This window comes from Mesocricetus auratus, unplaced genomic scaffold (genome assembly GCF_017639785.1).
Source record: "Mesocricetus auratus isolate SY011 unplaced genomic scaffold, BCM_Maur_2.0 Super-Scaffold_100008, whole genome shotgun sequence".
Classification (NCBI taxonomy): domain Eukaryota; kingdom Metazoa; phylum Chordata; class Mammalia; order Rodentia; family Cricetidae; genus Mesocricetus; species Mesocricetus auratus.
The window spans coordinates 64,657,241-64,675,599 of NW_024429192.1; the positions used below are offsets into that span (position 1 = coordinate 64,657,241).

Consider the following 18,359-nt stretch of genomic DNA (forward strand, 5'->3'; position numbering starts at 1 on the left):
AACAGGGAATTATTGCTTAATGAAATACAGCTGATAGTAGCTGATAGTTCTATCTTAGAGGCTTGCAGTTATTTTATTCAAACTTCAAATAACCTTCCCTTGTCTCTAACAACACATTGCACAGGATAGAAACTCAGCCTGTCTACTGTTTTGTTTGGCTTGTAGTGTTTTACAAGAAGATATTACTGTCAGTTAAAGATCTGGAGGTGTTACATGCAAATCAGAGCCTCCAGTTTCTCTTTAATTGTTTAATGACAGGCCTCACTTCTCCTAAGAGAGAAGACTGAGACTGTAAGGTAGGGGACCCAGCAGGCCACCCATTTCCAAGCAGCCTTTGCACTAGCCTTCCTTTCACTAACATCTATGGTGTAGCCCATCTTAGTCAAGTACTCTGCTGAATGTCAAGTTTCAGGGGTCTGACTTATGACCTTGAAAATGCCTATAGTGGTGGCACCATCAAGATTTTCTGCATATTAACCCAGAATTCCTGGAAAGCAGAGAACAACACACAACGTGGCTGGGTACCATAGAATTCAGTTGGCCATTGCCAATGATGACTAAGAGGAGAAAGACAGAAGGAATAGAGAAGGCAAGAAAAAGGGATGAAGATCTAGGAATAGGAAGAAAAGAATGAATAACGGGGGAAGAGAAAAACAAGGGAAAGACTGGCTACTCTTTTTGTATTGGTAAGAGCAATACTTTAAAAAATTATTTCTGCTAGATCAATGATCCTTATTACACTCATATGCATTGGATCAATATTAATTGTTTTAAAAGACACTCCATGCTTCAGCCCGCAAATCACTCAGAAGACAGTGGGACAGTGATAAACATTGGGTTAGGTGAACTTGGACTTGGCTAGCTGGCAAAGTAATTACACTCTGGACCAAGGAACATCTCTTCTGTAATATGCTTGACCAGGGATGTGTATAAATCCAAACCCCAGAGGCAGTCACATTAACCATCACTGAGAGTCACTGAACATGTCATTTGAGATAATCTTAGTATTTCGTGTTCTAAGGAATAGCTTGGATAACTCATTAGTGTGTTTGATGTACAGAAAGATGCACTTATATGTAACATGGGTAATTTATAGGACAGCTATGCCAAGAACTAAAAATAACCTTGTTATGGACTACCAATTTCTTCCTTGTCCTTCAGCAATGAAATCTAACTGTCATTTAACTGTGAGACTATGCTAAGGCCAAATTAAGGCTTAAAATTGGAGGGTGGGAGTGGCAAGGTGGGGAGAAAGAGACAGAGAGACAGAGACTGACAGACCCAGAGAGTTAAAGAGACATAAACAGTGAGACTGAGACAGAAAGAGGGACAGAGATAAAGAGAGCATGCTAGGAATTGAACCAAAACCTTGTGTGTGCTAACCTTGTACTCTACAACTGCTAACCCTGTACTCCATCACTGAGACAAGGCTCCAGCCCAGAAATATTTCCTCTGTGGGAAGAATCTGCAAACCACAGGCAACATGGAGATGTTGATCACATGCTGTGATGGCTAGCCATGGAGTCTACATTCCAGAGGGCCATGCAGTAGGATGGCTTGCATTTGATTTCTGCAGAGCTGGCAGCCTTTTCCCAAAAGTCTTACATTACAGGTAACCTGATGACAGGGACTGGGCCACAGGCACGCATCACAGCCTGCCTGGCTCCCTCTGAGACTGAGACTCAATTGCTAGGATCAATGTAACTGTCTAGGGAGCTAGCTGTTCTGTTTCAAACTACCCCTCCCTAATCTCTCTGCTGGCTCCAGGCAGATTCTTCAAAGCTCTGAACATAACCAGAACCTGGTATGATCAGGAAAAGCAAAGGCAGAATGCTGTCTACAAACCACATGTCAAGGCAGAAGGTCCACATCCTTGGACAGTTCATGGTAAGACTCAGGACTGGAGGATATGGCACCAAAATAACTACCAACAAGGTTTCCTTATGTTTAAGGCCCTATCATATATCCCACATTGTTCTGTGTCTAGGCTAGGGTTTCTACCTAGTAACTCTTGGAAATCTATAAGGAGAGAAAGACACAAGGTCCCAAATTATTCTTCGTCCCTAGACCAGTATCATTACCTCAGTCTGAATACAGTTAAGAAAACCAGAGAGAACTTAATTTGCTATGTCATGAACTGCTAAATAAATAATGTCTCAGCTTAAAAGGTGTGTGACAGAGATCAATAATCAGTCAGCCTGGGTCTGTGGATGGCAACGTCATTGCTGCAGTCCAGTAGAAAGAAAACTCCCTGCCTTCAGATGCAGGCTTCCTTCCCCTTATTCTCTGCTTTCATGGCAAGCTCTCTTCTCTGTACCACCAGTGTTTAATAGCCGTCTAGGATTCCTATCAGTACATACTGCTTTACTGAGCTAGTGTCCTGCTATGAGTGTGTCAGTGATAGCCACTTATGTTTGACTGGAAGACAATAGCAAACTCTCCAATAAGTAATGAGCATTGTTTCTCTGATCATACAAGGAAAAAAAACAACATTCTAATATATAAAGCAGAATTAAAGGTAATAAATAAGTGTGTTAAATCACTAAGTTTTATAAGTGGAAAAGGTCTACACCTGTGCTGGCAAGGTGAGCCTGAATCAGCTTGGGCAGGCTTACGCAAATAGATGTCTGAATTCAAGAAACCCGGTTACCATGCTATGTCATCTCCTGTGTATTTAGATAGGGGATAATATTCTAGTCCTTAGGGCCTGAAGTATGCCTGTTAATATCTACAAATCATTAAAAACATTAATGGAGACTTTCTTCTTTTTCTTTGTTATTACCTGTTATGTAACTACACCCACAGCAAAACTGCAATAAGCTTACACTACAAAAAGACTCAAATTCAACTTACAAATTCAAACTCAGCCAAATTAGACTTGATGAACACATGTGTGCCTATGCCTATCCAAGCCCTAATAGGTACATTTGCTCATCTTTACAGCAAAGTATTGATATTCCTGTGTGTAAGCAAAGAAAGCAAGGCTTCAAGAGGGTGAGTCTGAGAGCAAGTCCACACGTACCAGTACATTGCATAGACAGGACCTGAACTTGCATTTTCTTCATGTCTTCTAAGTACCAGGTCTCTGTGCCTGATGAGTCTTAGCTAAAATACTGGGCCATTAATGAATTATTAAATAACAGGCCTCTCTATCTAGTATCAATTTAATTGTGGATAGAAGAAGAGCTGAGGTGTGTGATTGTGTGTGTGTGTGTGTGTGTGTGTGTGTGTGTGTGTGTGTGTGTGTGTAAAATAGAGTAGAGGAACCTGTTATCACACTTTTCTTTATTTTGTTGGAAGAATATATATATATCCAGAACTAGAACCATAGTCCCTCTAGCTACTTAACGCAGAAGTAGTGAAGGCATACTCCATGCTCCAAGCATCTTAGTTAAGGGCTGGAAGTATTTCTGAGAGAAACAACAGAAGATTCTGGAGGAAGACTATCATGAAAAGGTGACAAAATACAGGGGCTCAAAAAACCTCATCTTATTATAGAGTCCCTGGAAGGTCTAGGTTGAAAGTGTGGTCTCCCCTAATGACACCTGCTTCTGCTACTTCTGGTTTGTGGGCGATCCTAGCATCTTAATTAGAGTAAATGCTTTAAATGTATAGATGCCAAGGGAGTAAGTATTGTGTAATGGAGTCCAGAATACCCCCTGCCAGTTGGGCATCAGGACATTAGGGGCCTGCTCTACAGGATGCAGCACATCAGGGTACTAGAGTCCAGCTCTATAGGACAAAGGGACATCAGGGTACTAGAGTCCAGCTCTATAGGACAAAGGGACATCAGGGTACTAGAGTCCAGCTCTATAGGACAAAGGGACATCAGGGTACTAGAGTCCAGCTCTATAGGACAGAGGGATTTCAGGGTACATCAGGGTATAAGAGGCCAGCTCTACAGGGCGCAGGCCTACTCTTGCATGTCTCTACTTCTTGTCAGTTAGAAAGAGTGACAGTCTAGACAGCATAAGAAGGATACTATCTGGAGTGAGGCCCCTGAGGCATGATTTATCTTGTGACTTGTTTATTGAGGTTTCCCATTTTAAAACTGGGGACAAAAGACTTAGTCATGAAGTACAAATAAGACGAATACTTAAGTAACTCTTATTGGGGGCTGAAGAGAGGGCTCAGCAGTTAAGAGGACTGACTGCTCATCCAGAGGGTCTGGGTTCAATTCTTAGCACCCACATGGCAGTTCAAAACTGTAATTCTAGATCCAGGGGTTCCAACAACCTCACACAGACATGCATACAGGGAACAAAACACCAATGAACATAAATAAGTAACTCTTCTTTAAAATGCAAAGCCTATATATGATACAGGAATATGTAACTTGACCTATGTACAAAGCATAGGAATTCCTAACTGAGAATTATTTTCTTGATAGGTGGTCACCACAGGTACCAGGATAAGGACTCCAGTGACCTAGAGTTTTGAAGAGATGCCAGTGACCTTGAAGTAGGGTGCTTGAGAGTGAAACTAAATATAACAAATCTATAGATAGTATGCAATACGCTAGTAGACCCTTAATCTATAGAGATCATAGACAACTGCAGAGCCATCCAAGAGATGTCAGACTGTCTGGCAATCTCCACTTCTGCATGCAGGCAGTGTGCATTATGAGAACCTAGTCAGTTCTAAAGCTTCCTGCCCTCATTATTAGTGCCATCATCTCCCCTCTGACAACACTGTCACCATCTTCATCCTCACTAAAGCACTGATGAAACTCCAGATGGCTGAAGTGACTTGACTAAGGAGGCCACACTGACAATCATACTACCATCCAATCTTTCTGGCTTTCACCTGTATCTCTGAAACCGAAGTGTCTGTATTATTTTCCCCTTGGGCTTCTGATGTTGCTATTTCTGAGATTTCATTGGTATGTATGTCCAAACCATCTCCTTTGTCCCTAATCTATGCTTTAAGTGGTAGGACTCCAATGCTTTTTGTGAGACAATCTGTTTCTTTGAGAGAAGGTCTGTGATTGTAGGTGGTTCAGTTTTGTGATGAATATACAAATGGGTCCTGAGCTTTTGTGAAAGGAATGGTAAGTCAGGGTGGGGGTAGGAGGTGGAGGCAGACTGGGTTAATGCACCTGCCCCAAGCTTCACTTCCATGACTTTGGAGGGAAGTGATAATCATTTGATGGCCTCAACATGCCCTTTCTCCCCTCAGACAAGTGGACCCAGGACTCAGTAGCCAATCAAGTAACTGTTGATCCTGAGGCTCACGAATCCTGTCCTCCACATCCCCCTCTAGATTCTCGTCATTGTAGAAAAGTTGCCGTCCTAGTGGAGAGAAGAGCATCCCTGAGAAACTCTAGTGCATTCTGAAGCTTACTCGCCTGCCGAGTTCACTCCAGGGATTGTAAAAACCAATGAGATAGGAGGATTATGACACAAGTGACAAGCAGGCATGGAAGGAAGATCAAGTGTTAAACTGGTCCTTGCAGTCATGGTTGAAATTTGAGCCATCACAGATTTCTCAGATCATGAAAAGAGAGCACTGAAGAGGAATTTTTAGACAATTTGGGGGACTTCCTGCTTAGAGATCCAGAAAAGGCCAGGACATACTCCATCGAGGGAGGCTGAAATTAGAAACAGCCGAGCCCCACAGACTTACAGAATATCACTTGGCTTGCCCTCTAGCTTTCCTCACAGCAGGAGGAGGATACAAAACCATGCTATCTGCTACACAAATAAGAAGGAAAAGGCAAGCACCAGATGCAAGACGATGCTACAATGTTGAGATAAATGCCGATTATCCTTAAATTCCATTCACCTTCGTGAAAGCTGACAGTCAACTGGGTACCATCTACAGAATACAGGTAGAGCTACCCTCTAGAGTACCAGGCTTGCTAAAGCAGCAAAGAACTGGCAAAACTCTAAAACTGCTTTTCAAGAAAAGAATGGCATTTAGAAGGATTTCCACAAATAGCAAATTGTTTGATAAATGCGCACACCGTTATGGTTGGTATACTTTCGTTAAACTAGTTTAGCCCAGTTCTGTTTGGTTCTTCCTTTGTATACGGCCATTATTCATGTTATCCCACAGAACAATATAAACTGAGAAGTGGGATAAACTTTCTTCTATTTATCCCCGCTAGGACCTCATATATATATATATGACCTGTCTTCTAACGGTGGGCTGTACTTTCCGCTTTAATTTCTCTTTGAGACTGTGTCTCATTGTGTTGCTGGGGCTGGCATCATACTCTCTGTGTAGCCCAGAAAAAGGGTTGAACTGCAGCTCTCCTGTTTGAGCTCCAAGAGCATTTGCGATTATAGGCCTGTGTCACCATACCTCTTTTTAGCTTTTAATTTGGGGACACGGATGGATGTACAGGCATTAGAAGTATCTGAACACACAGAAAGTTGGTTTCTACAATGTTTGAAATCAGAATCCCTCTGCACTAACTCAGGGTCCTGGATAGTTGTAAAGGTTTTTTGATCGGGGGGGCGGGGGATGTTGCAAACTAAGTAAACATACACATACCAAAAATGATGACCCTTGCCACAGAATCTACATGAATAAACAAATTGGCCTTAGGAAGTGACATTAATTGCCTTAAATGGTTGCACTTTATTTTGTTAATCACTCCTTAACATATTTTCGTTTTTTGCAGTGAACACACAGTATACTCTGGAAAATTTCCAAATTCTAGGACTGTGATATTTCTTGTCACCACCCACTCCTGATGGCTATCTTCCAGGAGTGGGTAGCCATCAGGAACACACAGACTGACATCACTAGGTACTGGCCACAGCAGATACATTTGGTTGCCAGACTAAGCCAGACTTTTGCTTTGAATATTATCTCCATGCCAGTTAACTGTTAAATATTCAAAGACGATATTTTTCCCAAGTGTATAAGTAATATATGAACTTAGAAAGACCTACGTGTGGGAACGAGGCGCACTTACCGTCCAGGTGGCCGACTTGGCTGTACTTGACTGCTGGAAGGACACATCGAAGCTATGTGGACCTGGGTAATCTGTGTTGGAAGGGATGGCAGGGGATGGAGACAGGGCATCAAAGGTGGAGCTGGGTTGTGCGTAGGGCGAGGGTGCCGTCACGCTGTTCTGCGCATGGTCGGTGTTGTAGGGGCTGGTGGACGAGGAGCCGTTCTGAATCTGCTGGTCCATGCTGTTCAGGAGCCCCAGGTTTGTGTACTGTGGCTGCAAGGACACCCACACACCCCATGTTAGTCATGTAAGCTTGTTGTTCAATAAAATAAAGGAAATAAATAAATAAATGGCATCATTTGGTGTGCCTAGTGCAAAACTGGACATGAGGTCCCAAATACCTCATGTAACAAGTAAAGCCAGCCATCCGTGGCACAAGGAAACAGCCAGCCAGTACAGCTGGGAGAATGTTGGAAAATAAAATATATGCTTACTCAAAACAAGCAGAGTGCCCAGGGCACCTTACTGCATAAAAAATTATTTTAAATTAATGCTGTCTGCATTATTGTTTTATTAGAAAAAAGAAGCCTTGTACAACATTCACAAGGAAAGAGACCAACTGATAGATTTATACAAGTTGAGCCTTAAATTGCTCTACATATAGGGTAAAATTTCTTTTTAGCATTAAATCTAAATTTATTTGACAGTTCACCACCACTCTAGGGACTCGTTGGAAATGACTGGGGTGGAACAGGCACTGTGGTCAGGGACACCGCACCACACACTTTAGTATGATAGGATTTTGCTGTGTTTCTCAGGTTAGACTCAACTCTCCACAGTCATTCTCCTGCCTCACTGCCTTATTCTGCAGCGTGACTAGGACTGCCAGGCCTGAACCACCATCGTCAGCTTTACCACATGTACTGGAAAAGTAGCCTGCTAGCATATAATCTGGTCTAATTTTTAGTAATCTGTCCATTCACCCTTGTAGCAATTCTGTTTTCTCTACAGTAGAACATATATACGTAGCTAAACAACATACCACCTAGTTGGGAATAGAATTCTGTAGTGTACATGATTCAGGACTTGAGCTCATGTAGCTGTTTTCTTTATGAAAGACCAGAGGCAGAGTTGGTTCTCCATGAGATGCTTGTGGAATTAGTCAAAAACCTTCCCATTCACCTGTAAAACAACTTTCCCATTACCAGAGAGGGGATGTAATCTCCCCATGAGACAGAGCAGAAATTCTGAAACAGCCTGAAGTCAGCTGGAAGGAGCAGCCCTCCCGTAACCCAAGTTACACTGAGCCAGTTTCCAGATGGTTCACTGGCTTGTGGGAGGGACATCTTCTCTTAGGGGAAACTTTTGACCCATACAAGTCTTATTTTCTATCCAGCTAATGAAGGGGGAGAGAATCCCTCTGCTGGTGCATAGTTTTAAAAGGAACTAAGGGGTTAGGTTTTCAATAGAAATGTAACCCAAAGAGACCCAGGCTGTGGGAAATCAGGAAGAATCATAAAATATTTTAAAAGATTTTTTTTAAAAAGGAAAGGAAGGAAGAAAACAGAAAGAAGAAATGGGGGCTTGAATTCTGCTTTCCATTTCAAACTTTAATAACATAATAACAAGGCTTTATCCAACTTAATTCTGTCCCAGGAGGACTAAACGGGCTCAGTCATTCCATTCAGTCCAGAGAGCATCTGCTGAGATGCCCTCAGCTGCACACCCATTCCATTACGTTCACGCGTTCACATTCCACTGCTGAATGGCACCTCCCATTCACTCTGTAAATAACTATTAATCTGTTTACACTTATCCCCATGCTGACAGGAACAGCTGTTTGTCTCATCTTCTCTCCCTTCTGACTTCAACAGTTCCTACCCCTGTCCTACCCTCAATCCACGACCTCCCTTCCAGACAGGTGGGGCTGAACTACAGGTAGACACCGAGGGAGAAGAAAAAAAAATCAAGGAGGTACAAATGTGTCTACACCTTTCTGAACTAAAGTTTTTAGGTAGCAAGCCGGAGGCCATGGCTTGGGACGAGGATTGAAGAAATCTTATTTGTGTTTAGTTAAGGGTCAGTATACAAAGCGCTCTTGAAGTCCTGTAGGAATCAGATAATGCTGGCAAGGGCGCGTGCTTCCCTATAGCAGGACAATTAGGGAGGCAGTGGTCCCTGACAAGAAGGGAAAAGAAGCTAGGTGAACACTTTCTCGCAGGCAGTAAAATGACTGCTGGCCCATCCCTCCCTCCCCCTCAGGCTACACAGCAGAAACATCAACTAATTGTGGGCTTGGATGAGAACAAAGAAACACCGGCCCTTTGAATTCCCCCCCCCCAAATACATATAAAGAAAAAAGTTGGGGGCTGAGTTTTAAAAGCCAGTAAGCAAACACATCAATTCTCCAAGGACTTAAGAAAAAGTAAAATTCCATTTACAGAGGCATCTAAAAGGCTGGCCCTGCCCTGGCTTCAAGGCTGAACATATTTGACACCAAAGAAGAAACTTCCAAAGAAGAGTCTTCCAGAACTCACTGAGAGCCCAGTGGCTGCTGACAGATCTGCTTCGAAAGTCATGAGTGAAATCGTAGACTAGAAATGACCCAAAACAGCTTGGTTTCTTCCTATGAATCCCTTAATACATATAATATAAACCTAGAGATCTCAGTATTGTGTAAACATAATTTGTTATCCATCAATAAAAAGGAAAAAAATCATTTCAATTTAAATTCTTCCCAAAGTATGCTTTAAAAAGAAATCAATCCAAGCAGTGTACTCAATGGTCTCATTTTTGTAAACTTCTCATTGTGGGCTTAGATGAGAACAAAGAAACATATCTTTGACTTTTTTCCCAATGTCTATAAAGAGAAATGAATAAACAAGGGCCCACAGTAAAAATAAACATATACGGGGTAGTCCTACTTGGACACATTTTCTAGCTTGTTGGGAATAAGTAAGTCGAAAGTCACAGGAAATAGAAGTTAAATTTGAAATATAGCATGTTAAAAAGAGTTCACACTTACTACCTTCTTTGATTGGAGGAGTGACTGCATGCATTGACTGAAGAAAGGTAAACCAACTTGCTCAGAATTCTAAGGGTTCCCCAGACAGGACAGGAAAATAAATTCTACTACTTAATTCAAGATGAAAATCCAGGGCCTCTACATACATTATTAAGCATTTTTCCAGTCTGATATAAAGATGTTAAGCAATGCCCAATGGCATTCTGAAGATGTTCCCTGTAGGTCTTAAATGGAATGTTTTAAGTGAACTGTGTTTAATCCTAATATAAACCATCATTCTCTGAAGCTGGGCGGGTGGTAGAAGAATCCTTCTCCAGTCAAATGAAGCTAGTGCAGAGGAGGAAACAGCATTGTCCCCTTCTTTACTCTTGGTAATACCATGAACACACAGATGAGAAATGAGTTAGGCTGGAATGCTAATTGGTTATTGATGATGACAAGGAAGAGTGTCAGACACCAGAATGTGACATTTGTGCATCAGACACAAACACTGCCATGGGAAGAATTCCATTGGGCATTTGTGTTTCTTGTATAACAAAGAATGTCAGGGTTGTTTGAAATCAAATAGAGAGTCTCTTTCTAATGACCAAGTGTCTTGATGTCAGGAAATCCCTCAGGTGATCTGCAGGTGCATACATACTCAGAAAAAAGTGGATGCCAATGTCATGTGCCCGTTCTGTCACATCTAAGAGAAGAGGTAGCCTTCTTTTCAGAAAATATGACCACAAAAATGGGTGCACTTTGTCTGTTACCTGCTATGCTCCTTATAAAGTAAGACCATTGGTTTCCCCTGACTTTAGGCAGCTGGTTAATTTTCTGGAGAATTTATATGGAAATTAAGGACTCCCTGACTGGACCTAAAGTATCACCCATGCTTGTCCCTAAAGCATATTCACACCTATCACAGATTAGTTGCTCTTCGCCCTTAGAACTGCCGAGGAACACAGACATGGCTGTGACAAGAACAGGGTGGGAAAATCTGCTTGCAACAGGAGCAAAGAGCACATGCAACTGTCAGTCACCAAATAAAGGAAGAGCCCTGCCTCTGCCCCCTCCTTCCGTGTAAGTTCTGTGCTCTACAGCGGACTACACACCCTGACCGTGTCCTACCAAACTTCAGAATTAAGTCAGAGAAGACGAAATTCTCTTTGTGTGATCTTTCAAAATGTCTTAAGAATACAACCCGACCACTGTAGCTTCATTTTATGTTTTCTTTCCTCAATTATGTTTTTGTGACCACTTTAGACTTTGGACATGCTATGGACCTGGATTTTCTTCATATGAGCTCCATAATGCTTTGATGTGTTGCTGCAAATGGAGCCCTTCTTAAACACCTGAATCTGTAGTTACTTGAAGCTTAAAATATGTCATCCTCCTACACAAAATTCACTCCAAAAACTATCAAATCATTGGAACATTGCCTTGCAAATGGGGCTAAAGTAAATCTTGTGTATGTAAAAAAGAAAAAATCCCTCCCCACAAATTCATCTGTATAAGGCAAGTATCCTAATCTCTTTTTCTTAGCTATTGCTGTCTGTACTAGGTATGTTGAGATCATGTGGAAAAATAACTAACATTTCATTTGGAAAAATATTTTTGGCTCTTGAATGGCTGTTAGGTAAGGCTAGGGGATTAGACATCTTCAGTACTTCTCATGTTTCTATTTGGATTGTAGAAGTGTAACAGAACTCTCAGACTGGTGGTATGGGATTAAGTGTGACACTACCAGCAATGTGCTCTTTCCTGGGGTGAGGAAGGTGAGCAAATTTGACCCCAGCTTCCTAGGGGGCTAAGAATCTACACAAAACCACGAAGACAATGGAATGACAGCACCAGTTCTCACCTTCTAATAGCCCCTCTGTGAAGCTGCTTCAAAATAATTTTAGCATCCTACTTTCCCAAAAGGTTCATGAAATCATCATTTTGTCTTTGTTAAGATTTGCCTGGTCAAACCTAAAAAAATTAACTGTCTCAGTGACTTAGCTAGTTCCCTCAGTGGGTATACTCTTTGGCCTTGGGCTTAATGGAGGCGCTTCTGTAGCTCCCCTGGGAAAAGAAAACAGTTTCTTCATGACCTTGGTTTTGTAAGGCATTCATTCCCTTACACATTAGGTTAGTACACAGTATTTTCATCCAATAATATTAGCAGAAGAGTGCTCTTCAACAAACACTGCCTAAGGGAGAAATGCTTGCCATTTTTATGTCTTCCACCACCTGTCCCAATTCAGAAAATGATGGTTTGTTTTATGCTAGAATTGAATGTAATTAACGTAAAGCATTCTGTTTGAGGTCAAGAAAATATTTATAGAAGATTGTTGAATTAGATCAACATCTTTTTTACCTTAAATGTGTAGGTACCATCATCTTTTCTGAAAACTGTATTTTATTAAATATAAGATATTTTACTTCTTTTGTTTGCCACATAATCATAAAAAGTGAGTGCCTGGAAATAAAATGTATGCATTCATATAATGAGCAAAATGCAAGAATGAAGCCTTTAAGCAAAACCAAATCCAGAATATAAGCAGAATGCTTACTAGAATATTTTAGCAAGAGTCTATCACTTATGAAAGATGTCTTTAAAAACTCCATGAACAGTTGAGAAAAAAGCAATTAAAGTCTGCTGACCAAGGGGACAAAGATGCCAACAAACACTGCATAGAATTTTGAAAGGCAGATATGGATAATACACTGAAGACAAAACCTGACCTAATCATAGCTAAGAAGAAGTGTATAAAGTTCAGTTATGGAAAGTGAAAAGTTAATTACTTTAGTACATAATCTCCCTACCTCCAACCCCCCAACTCCCGCTAATCAGGACAGAGAAGTACAAACCATGAGGAATATCAATTCTGACCCCATTATACAGTAGGAAAATGTAGGCATGACGGAAAGCAGAAATATGTACTTTTAATTAATGCTATAATTCATGACATGTTAGAGAAAGATACTCAGAGCTTCAGATTGCTCAACCTGGCAACTAGTCATTAAAATAAAGGCAAAGTATGGTTATGGCCATTTTTTCCTATTTTGTTCTCTAAGGGCCATCATCAGTCGAAAGTAATCATATATTTCACTAGCTCTATTTACACATGTGGTAATGTTGGGGAAAGAGAGTACACACTAATGAAGAGCTTTAGGAAAAGCCAGGCCATCTACATGGAAAATAGAATCCAACGATAGCAGAAGCTGGTCAACAATACTCAGTTCATGTTTTAATCTGTGTCAGCAGCCACGACCCAAAACAGTGGGATGATTACATTGTAGTGGAAACATAGCTCATGACAGCATGATGCAGAAGATACTTATTTCAATAAAATAATGACAAATGTCCAAAGTAAATTTTAAAAATCTGATACATGCTTAGTGTTCCTATGCAAGGCTCTTTGTGGAAAGGTATTAGCTAGTGTTGATGTCAATTCTCCTACCGAGGCTTCAGCTTGGGCTTTATAGCATCCAATTGCTTTGTACTTTTTGCCCCATGTGTCCTCATAGATACCACATTTTGTACTTTTTATAGATGAGGGAACTTGAGCTCATTAGAATTATATAATTTTACCAACGTAGTACCAAGAGCCATAATGTTACACCAGTGAAGTGAATCATCTATTAGTCCTTCATCCTGAGCACCTATGGGGAGGATGGAACTGTCTGCCTAGAATTTTCATCTAAAGGCTCCTTTTAAGGAAAATGTTCATTTCACATAGCCCAAAGCTCCCCACTGCCCAATCAGCTATGACTTGTTCTTAGGGATCCTCTATTTAATCTATAGTTCCAAAAAGAGTACCAGCTCCTTCTAGCTTGCACAGAAAACATGCTGCAAATCTCTTCATGACACTCTCAGATTCTGTATGGTGAACCCCTTGAGAGGACCCATATTGTCATAAGAACAAAATGGCCCTATCTTTACATTGACCTTGGAGGTAGTGTCATTGAAATTTCCCTTTGACAAATAGCCCTTCCTTCAACGTTTCAAAAGTGTCCTCCTGTTTCATTATTTAACTTCCGGTTTCCATGTCTTCTACTCACTCCTCATCTCGCTGCCCAAACAGATGATTCGCCCTTTGCTTTCCATTATCGCAACCCTTGGTCCTGCATAATTATCACTGCAGCTGTAGCCAGTAAACATTGGTCTGCTCTGCCAGACAATAAACTTATGTGAGATCATAGGTGTTGCAGTCAGTGACAAATTCCTACTGCTTGGAGAAGTGTCTGTGGCACGGTAGATGCCAGGAATCGGTTCTTTCAGAAATGAGTATAAAATCCTTCAACTACAAATGGCATGCAGAAGGCCTTGACTTCATCCTAACACAACAAAGAAATGTCGGCTTATCCTGACGCAGCTCTGCATGCACACGGCACTCATCTTGGCACTCGTCTGTCAGCTGAGCAATAAAGGGCATCTCACATAATCTCTGTGACCTTGGCTTTGTGTTCTTCAGGCTCTTGGTAGGTGGGAATTGTGCTTTGAGCTTTGGCGTTTGGTGGGAACCTATAGCAGAATAGCCAGAATTGTCACTCACAATGCAATGAGTAATAGCTGGTGGCTCACACCTAGCTGAGGAGCTTACTAAAGAGCCTCTACTTCCTTAAAATGAGCACATAGTCACTTTCGTGCCAAGAGATTTTTTTTTTACCTGATGGTCTAGACTTTCTTTTCAATGCATGTAGGTCGGCAATAGGAGTCCCCGTCTTGATGGTCTTGTTATTATTTACCTCTATTAAAGACAATTGTGGGCAAACATTGGTTCCTTTGGAAAGGAACCACTTAGAGACAAGCTTTAGTTTCTAATAGATAGGCCACAAACTTGGCCTCGCCCTGTCTGACATCCACAATTTTCTGCCCAGTTAGTCAGAATTCTGTTTAGAATAATGACATGATTAACAATGACTTACAAGTATACGTTTTGAAGAACCAAGACTTGGGTTTATCAAACTCATAAACCATTTCTTGGGAATGATCTAAACTCATGACCTTGGTCCAGACTTTATAGCACACACTCGGAGGCCTCTACAGCAGCCTTTCCTTGAAAGGTGTACGCCGAAGCACCAAGAAAGGGTTGTGCTCCTGGAGTCTTAGCACTTTCAAATGTGTTCTCATCTTAGTTTGTTCCCCTGTCTTTGCAGCACCAGCCATCACATGTGGGGTCTCTCATCCTCTAGACAATTGTTCTGCTGCTACACTCTGCCCCAGCCCTCTAATTTACTTTGGCTCGTCAGCTGCCTGGCTGATTGCTACATATTTCATTTCATCTGAGGTAAAGTCGAAAGCTTTACGTAGCCAGTGTTGGGGTATTCTCTAAACCGGTGCTTTTAATGTAAAACCAAACTGAGGTTAGCAGCTAGATCCCTTACTCTGAAAAGCATTCTTCTCACTCAAAAAGTGGAACTCAAAGGTATCTTTGAGAGAAAAGGCTTGGATGTCGTGTTTAAGCAAAAGGACTTATGATTGCTCAGAGCATAGGATACAGACAGAGGAGTGTGTTTGCTTGTCATCAGGCTCATTCACCCAGATTAAACTACCCTCCTCTGTGGTGATGACCCATGGACACATAAGGACAGACTGAATCAAGGAAACTCGGCGGACGTAAGCAAACACTTCGGCTGCAATACAAGTTGAAGATCTAATCTCTTTGCTTTGTTTTGTTTTTATCACACACATCCTCTGCTCTCCTGGGTAATCAATTAAGTGAAAGTAGCATTTACTCTGCCCCATTTACCTGCTAGATAGTGTACAAGCCAGTTTTAAATTGGGAAACTCTTCCATTTCCTCAAAAATCTTTGTTACTTGAAATTTAATAGAAGGGAATAAAACTCATTGTACTGCAAGAAACCCAAAACCAAACAACCTGCCAGACATCCAGGAAAACCATGACAGAACATACTAAGGACAAGACTTGCATATTTTTATTATTTTGCATGCCATTTAAAAATGGTGCGTACTGACTAGAGGGCAGAAAGAAGGCAGGGGGCCTCCTCCTCCTCCTCCACTCCGCAGTCACATTTTGAACCTTTTCAGCACTTGACATTGCTGAATTTCCCCTGCAGTCGGCTCAGAAAAGTTTTCTCTATGCCACCTGTTCTGCCTTCTCCTCTCTGTCTCTCCTCTCTGTCTCTCTGTCTCTCTCCCCTCTCTCTCTCCGTCTCTCTCTCTCTCTCTCTCTCTCTCTCTCTCTCTCTCTCTCTCTCTCTCTCTCTCTCTCTCTCTCTCTCTCTCTCTCTGTAAGTTTCTGATGGGCCCTCTACCTTAGTCTGCTAAGAGCCTCCCCATGGTCTATTTAAAAGTAGTCAAGCCATTCCCTTTGCATGTAATGTTGTCTTTTGTGCAGGGTAATGGTTTTCCTTTTAATTCGGATTCCATCAATAGAGTGACACTAATCCAGACTGATTTGAGTAAACAGAGTTTATTCCCCATTGTCTCTGTGATCTGAGAAAGAATCAACTTGAGAAAGATCACTGCCGGGATTGGGAATGGCCCCTGTGGGGGTTTTGCGCAAGCTTGAAAGGAAGAAAGAAAAGGCCTGGGTAGAGTCCTGTCTGAAGCCAGCCCTCTTGGGGAGGGGGTAATTCTCACAGGGGTATTATACTAACTGCACCTATTAGTGGCTTCTGCATCAGTAAGAACTGTTTCCTTTGTAATGTTTCCAGAGTAGCTAACAAGAGTGGCTCATGACTTTCTTCCTCCAACAACACACCACAGTTTTATAAATATTTTTATCTCTTTTTTGTCTCTTAAACAGAAAAGAAAATGAAGTTCAGGTTACAAGTTTTGAACGAGATATCATGTTTTTCAAAAAGATTTCATAGTTATCCCCCCCTGATATAATCAACGTGTAATTGATTCAACATAACACTAGTTGCTTGATTTTAAATCAAAGAATGGGTATTATCCTGGGAAGGCATCTCTGCTCTAATCTACAGTTGTCAAACTTCACTTTGTCTTCAAAGAAGAAACTAGAACTGCTTCATTGAAAACTTAGGGCGCATATGTCAGTCACAGTAAAACATCAAAGACATTTAGAAATGAAAAGTCCCATGTCAGATGGGATTGGTGGTGCACAACTTTGATCCCAACACAAGAAAGGCAGAGGCAGGAAGATCTCTGAGTTCGAGGCCAGCCTGGCCTACAGAGTGAGTTCCAGGACAGCTAGGGCTACACAAGATACTCTGTCTTGAAAAGCAAACAAACAAACAAACAAAAGACCTATGTCTTCCTTCCTTTCTTTCTTTCTTCCTTCCTTTCTTTCTTTCTTTCCTAGAAAATGGGGAGAAATACAATTTCTAATAGAAAACTACCAGATCAAGTAAGAAAATAAAATATAATGTATAAAGTACTCTCTTTGGGAAGAATTTATAGAGCTTTCATTCAATACTTATTCAAGAGACTAGATAGAAAATGGCAAAATTTATGTGAAACTTTTCTGTTTGCCCTGAGGCATACAGAGTCAAAAGTATAAGGCTGGACCCATACAGAATCTGTTTGGTTTGGGGGGTATTAAGCTGGGGAGGAAGAGAAAGAAGAGACAAAGGAGCTTCAGGGCTCCTCCACTGACCACAGAGCTAAGCTCTCCTTCCTACTCACCTACTCCATTTGTCTTTATTTTCATCTTTTATTTCATTGTGATCTTTTTTGAGACAGACTCTAGATTGAACTTGCTATGCAAACTAGGGTAGTTTCAAACTTGCAGCAGTCCTTCTGCCTCTGCCTCAAGTGGGCTGGGATTAGAGGTTTGAATTCCCACACCAGGATTTTCTTTTCTTTTAAATCAAATCACCAACTCCCCCATCACCATCTACCCCCCCATGATCTGGACTCCCACTCTTGCCATTCTACACTTCTGTTTTCTTTGCTTGCTTGCCTTTTAGAAACAGGTGTTTGGAGAATGTGGAAGGAAACATTATGTCTTTCCCAACATAAGGATATGGTTTTTTCCTGCCATGTCTCTTTAGACGCTTTGCCCCCAAATAAAAATTTAAAATGTCATGGGTGAGATACTGTATGTGAGAAACTAAAGCTTAAGTGTCTTACTTTTATTTGTCTTGACTTGTTGGTGGGGTGGCAGTGATCTTAAATGTGCCATTTGTACATCTCTATTACATTCCAACTGGAAATCTCATGTTAAACAAATGTCGCAGGGGTGTCTGGTCTTCCATGTTTAGGTTCAGAATCGCAATTTTTATCAAGAGTAGTGACCAAGATAGGTTTTCTTATCCTGTACCTATGATGACTCATAAATATAATGGATTCACACAAAGAGAAACATCTGAATTTTGTCCCTAATTCTGATTTCCATATAAATGAAAGACAGTATCTGTCGCCACTGAAGTCTATGGAACTGAATAGGTAACCAGGGATAATTCTTCTCTCTCACTATAGTGTGCCACTTATCACCCCCGGTGCATGTCACCAAATATTCATGTTTCCAG

The 18,359-nt window shown here is 41.3% G+C and overlaps 1 protein-coding gene across 7 annotated transcripts in view; it reads right to left on the minus strand.

Moving 5' to 3' along the window:
- The window catches only part of Tp63 (tumor protein p63), a 199,673-nt gene that overhangs the window by 66,225 nt on the left and 115,089 nt on the right, over positions 1 to 18,359 (minus strand). For all 7 annotated transcript variants that reach the window (XM_040751015.1, XM_040751014.1, XM_040751017.1 and 4 more), the window contains one exon: positions 6,926 to 7,180. In XM_040751015.1, coding sequence (XP_040606949.1) covers positions 6,926 to 7,180 — 255 coding nt within the window. The remainder of the gene's footprint in view (positions 1 to 6,925; positions 7,181 to 18,359) is intronic.